The 5261-nt window shown below is 45.5% G+C and overlaps 2 protein-coding genes across 2 annotated transcripts in view; one reads left to right on the top strand and one right to left on the bottom strand.

Moving 5' to 3' along the window:
- Positions 1 to 1181: 1181 nt before the first annotated feature.
- On the bottom strand, positions 1182 to 5216 carry RILPL2 (Rab interacting lysosomal protein like 2). The gene is made up of 3 exons (XM_017734772.1): positions 4286 to 5216; positions 1936 to 2046; positions 1182 to 1454 (listed from the first exon to the last, which is right to left on the bottom strand). Exons 1-3 carry the CDS (start codon positions 4414 to 4416, stop codon positions 1430 to 1432), a joined length of 267 nt encoding a protein of 88 aa, XP_017590261.1. The 5' UTR covers positions 4417 to 5216; the 3' UTR covers positions 1182 to 1429.
- The window catches only part of SNRNP35 (small nuclear ribonucleoprotein U11/U12 subunit 35), a 5467-nt gene continuing 2726 nt past the window's right edge, over positions 2521 to 5261 (top strand). Inside the window, exon 1 of the mRNA XM_017734771.1 lies at positions 2521 to 3900. The gene's annotated coding sequence lies outside the window, so the exon portion shown is untranslated. The remainder of the gene's footprint in view (positions 3901 to 5261) is intronic.

Genomic DNA, 5261 nt, shown 5'->3' with positions numbered 1-5261 from the left:
TATGTATCCTTTACTTTTCTAGGAACACATATATGTAGAGACATCTATAGATCTATCTCAATATACTTCTCACAGGAACATGTCATTTGGATGTTTATCTCTGTGCCTCACAGGAAGGCTTCATCTTCTAACAAGGTGTCACAGGGAAAGATGCCTTTGGGTTGGGAGCTAAACTGCTTTTTTTAAAGACGATTGGAAAATACATCCCTGGATAAACCATGGAAGAGGATGGAGTTCAGATCACATGTAAAGATCTCTCTTCAGCTCAGAGGTGCATCCTGGCTCTTGTTGATTATGATTTAATTTAATTTTTTCTGTGCACAAAGCCTCTGCTCAGGCAATGCAAGAACTGCCTTCCCTGCTGCCATGCTCCAGAAAATAATAATGAGGGCATAGCCAAGGCTTATTGATATTTTGAAGATGGCAGAAGGACTTTAGTAGTTCTGTGCCCTGGCTAAACCAGCTGGCTCAGGTCAGCCATCTGTGCTGTTGCCTTGCTAACACACAGTTGTTCCCAAGCTCTGCCTTCTGCTGAGCCACATTCACGTTGTGCAGCTGAGCAGATGTGTGAAGTGTCCTATATTTTTCATGCTGCCAGTGTAGGAGAGGGAATCAAAAGACTTCAGAGCCGGCTTTCAGTTCTGAAGAGAGCAAGATCACAGTTTGATACCTGTCACTGCTTCTTTTATGTCTGTTCAGACTTTTCTGCTCTGGGTATTCTACCTTTCTAAATGGAGAACCTAATTGGTGTCTTTCAAGCTTCTTTTCCCACTCCCGTTTGCCCTATATGCTTCCACCGGTGCTAAATCTCATTACTGGGGCCAATACACAGCTTGTGGCAGGTGATTGAAAGAACAGAGCTTATGCAAAACACAACTGCCTACCACAGGAGACCTTTGGCTGTCAGAAATGAAATGTTTGGTGCATCTGTTCCAGTCTGAGCACTGCCTGCACCTCAGCCCTTCATGTGGGCAGAGCCTGATGCAGCAGCTTTTCTTGCTTTGCTGTGCTTTTCTCCACTGTTCACCTCACCCCCAAACAGCCACTTGTGAATGGTATGTCTCTCTTAAATATGTCTTCATCTTGCAAAGTCATTTGGGCTGAGTGTTTTGATAGCTGGACAGGATAAGTATGTTGTGGTACAGATCATCACAGGCTCTTTTAATAAGAATAAAACCCACTTTTGTATAAATGTTTTATTTTCTACATGTGGGTAATGTCTGACAGTAAGAAATACAAAAAGTGTCTTTTAACAGTTTCTGAAAGAGTAAAATCTATTCTGAAAGAATATTATACAACATGATTTTAATGAGATTGCTCATTCTCTACAGTAGGAGTGATGCTGCTTCTTCCAATCATTGTCTTTCCCAACGCCTCCAAGGCTCATCAGTGCCATTCTCAAGAGCAGCAGTTAAGTCCTTGAGGATGCTCATTTTCCATGTTTAAAAGAAAACCTAAAAAAAAAAAAAAAACAATAGCAGAAAGGAAACAATAATGTACAATTGGAAGAGAAGGAACTTGCAGGGGGCTGGCCCTGTCAATGTGCTATTTTGGGGGACTTTAGGGACACAGTTTAAGCTCATGGGTTTTGTGTACAATGTAAACAAACCTCCAGGGCCAGCCACGGTGCTCCCATAGCACAGCCCTGAGAAGCTGGGGGGGTGGGGGGGTAAAGTATTGAATTGCTTTGCTCAGAAATGCTTGTTTTTCCTAGAAAAGAAGTGACTCCGTGCTTGCCTGGGTGGAGGTTGCTTTCCTGTGCAGTGCTTTTTCCACAGGAAGAGATTGCTTTATCAGGTTTTTAACTTTACGTGGAGAGCAGAAAACAATATCCAGCCAATTAGGCTAAAATTCAGCATCCAGCCCTGGATTCACTGTTTAAGGAGTGTGCCGTGGTCTCACAAATTCTGCCCCAAAATGTGCAGACAAACTTACAGCCGTTTGATGATTGTCTTCTCTTCACTGTCCTTGCTGGTGCCAGCACTGCTGCCACTGGCTTCTTTTTCCAGTTCTTCAGTTTGGTCTCTTTTCTGTGAGATGATCCCACTGGGAAAGGAAATGGTTTTATTTTTGGTGGGTTTGTGCAGAGTGTGGCAGTGCATGTGTGTTAGAGCTCTCAATGGGCAGCTGGGACATGGGTGAATGAGTGCTCACAGGACAGGCATCGCAGCCCAGCCTCTGCCTTCTAGTGAACTGAAAACAATGAATTATTATCCCTAAATACTGCAGTGTAATGGTGCCAGGGTTATGCTTTAATGAGAACACTCCACAGAGAAAAAATGGCAAATCATAATGGGGGTGAAAGGGAAGTGTAATCACACTTGGATTTGTGCAAAACTCCAAGGATGAGAGGAGGGTGCAGACACAAATGGTGAATTTCTGCAGGGGTAGATGTGTGGTACCTCCAGCGCAGCCACCAAGGCTGGGAACAGATGGGAGATTCCCAGCTCCCCTGCAAGGCAGGTGCCTGTTCCTCTTTCCACCCTACAGAGGAGAGAAGAAAGGCTTTGCCTCAGCACTAGATTTTGTTATCCTGCTTGAGTGTTTCTACACTCCAGAAGTTGTAACCGCCTACTCCAGCCAACAGATTTAGTTTGACCAAGGGTGTTTTCCCCACTTGGAACCAGGTTAGATTTTCCCAGCCTGCACACTCAGTGTTTTCACAGCGTGTCCTGAGCTGACCTCACTCATTTGGAGAGCTCAGTGGATCAAAGCCTGTGACTGCAGTAGCTGCAGGCTAAGAGTAGCCAAGCAACACCCGACTGGATTCGGAAATAAAAACACAGAGCACTTAAAAACTGGTGTGACACCAGGCATGGAGTAATTCTGAGGCAGATCCTCCTCTTGGATAAATGAGACAATGAGCTGTGGGGTGACACTGCAAAGCTCTAACATCTGCATGGTAACTTCTACCCAGAAATCATAATGATAAATGCAGCCCCCAAACACCACCAGTCACTGTGAGGATGTGTGTTACCTTCTGCTATACAGAGCTTATTTCCAATGTGTACAATGCATTTTAGAACATATATTTATCCTCTTCTCCTACACAATTACTCTTTACTACAATTACAATCAGGATTTTATGTGACTGTTTAGAGGGAAAATGGGTTTTGGCTTAAACTATAACACTGTACGAGGAGATAATCTCACAAATTACTTGCCCTGAAAAGCAGCCCTGCCTTGCTCCTGGTGCACAGCACTGTGACTCAAATCACTCAAACACTGAAAGCATTCCCACTGTTACATTTTTAACTTGGCCTGTACTAAACTGTGTAACAGCTGGGAAATCAAAGCAAGAAGCCATTCCATTGCTACACAGCAAAGCATCCAGCTGAGCTGGGGCAGTGCTGTCAGGCAGTTTGTAAATTCTTGGATTTAAGTGTAACTTCTTGGCTTAACCTGCCTGTTACAGACAAGGCAAAAGGCAGGCTCACTGTATCCAGAAGGGTGCTGCTGAGATAACTGAAATCTAATATGCTCAGACATTTTGTGACTAGATTAAGAAGTAATTTCTAGACCCAAAGAGATTATAATCCAACCTGATGAGAGGGGGCAGAGGTCGGGAAGGAGAGCCTTGGGGATGAATGAATTTGTAGCACCAAGACCAAGGCCTTTCCCACATCCCACCCTTTGGCTCACACTGACTCTCCCTTCAAGAAAGACCAAACCCTTCTCTGAAATCACTTGCTTTGCACAGTTCAAGGGCCTTACACAACCCTCTGCTGGCGGTCTTAAAACCCCCACATATTATCATGAATGATGAAAGAGCTCCATATTCTGTTTCTAGATCAGTGCCATACCCCCGTGGGCGTGATGGACCGGAGATAAACCAGCGTCGCGCTGCAGGAGGAAGGAAACTTTGACTAAAGCTGAGCTGGAAACCCCCCGTGCTCTTTGGTATGTAGTGTGGCTGTAGACACAGTGTGTGTGCAACTGCTGTGACTGCACAGATGAATTCCTGTGCACGAGAACCCAGCCTGGGTGTGGAGTGGGAGTAACTGTGCGTAGGCTGAGAGTGGGGCAGTTATGGGAACAGGCTGAGAACGGTGCAGAGGAAAAGGGAGTTTAGTTTTAAAATCATGTTGCATAGAGACTTCATTGTTCTCCCATTTTTCTTTGCTCACTTGTATGTTCTGGGCAGTACAGGGGTCACTTACGTGCCTGGACAGTGCCTATCCTGACTTAGGGGCCCAAACCTGCAAGACTCTCATCTGATAAGCTTCCGAGACATGAAGTAATTGTTACTAGTAGTTATTAGTTCTCTGCTGACTTCAAGTTTTACCTCTTATAGCACTGTAGCTCCTCTTGCACCACCAGAAGCTGAGCTTTCAGCTGGTTCCTCTCTTGCAATACATCTCGGAGCTCCTGTAATGTGAACCGGGGCCGGTTGGGGTCTGTGAGGTCTATCACCATTTGGTCTGGTCCAAGGCTGGGCTGTAAAATAAACAGTGGTGGATCTTGTAACCTCTCAAAAAACTCACCACTCAGAGAGTAAAAACTCCAGATTTTATAAATATGGAGTTTTTAGAACTAGTATGAATTCATCACAATCCTGATTTTTTTCCAAGCAGTTAATTATCGTTCTTCATATTTTTGTATTCCCTTGGTGACTGTGTTCCCCAGTCAAGTATAGGCCACAATTGTGGCAGGCTCTGACCACAGCTAAAAACAAAGTGTCTATCCCAAAGAGATTGCAGTTTAGTTGTCAAGAAGATGGTTTTATCAGATTTTTCTCAGATGATGAGAGAGGCTGAGCCATCTAATGCCACACCAAAACTCCGTGTCAGAGAGGTGAGATCTGAACTCACCTTTCCTAATGTAAAACCTTTGTAATGATTAAGACATCTATTTCCCTCACACGGGGTAACAAAGCCTCAGTGTTTTCATACTCAGTTGTTTCTACGGGGCCGGTGCTGTGCAAGAGCTGAACACGGTGGCTTTGTACTCTGAACTCTGTGCGTGTTTGCTGGCACTGCCCGTTCCTGAGCTAAAGCGGGTCAGTCACTGCACTGAAACTGGAGCGAAGGATCCACAGCACTGCGGCCCGTAACCACCCCGAAGGAAAGAGCTTCAAGGCTTTCATGGCCAAAGACGGGAAGTGACTTTGTGAGACTCGTTCTGCTGACACAAAAGAGACCACAAGTATCCACCGGCCCATCTGGTGTCGTTCAGGGTGCGCTCCGCGACCCGTGCGTGGTGTGCCCGTGCGGGGAAGGGGCCCGTGTCCCCTGAGCCCCGGCCGTGTCCCGCACCCACCT

Source organism: Corvus brachyrhynchos, unplaced genomic scaffold, assembly GCF_000691975.1.
Source record: "Corvus brachyrhynchos isolate BGI_N302 unplaced genomic scaffold, ASM69197v1 scaffold114, whole genome shotgun sequence".
Classification (NCBI taxonomy): Eukaryota; Metazoa; Chordata; class Aves; order Passeriformes; family Corvidae; genus Corvus; species Corvus brachyrhynchos.
Note: the sequence above shows the minus strand (reverse complement) of the source record. Positions and strands in the feature narration are given on the sequence as shown.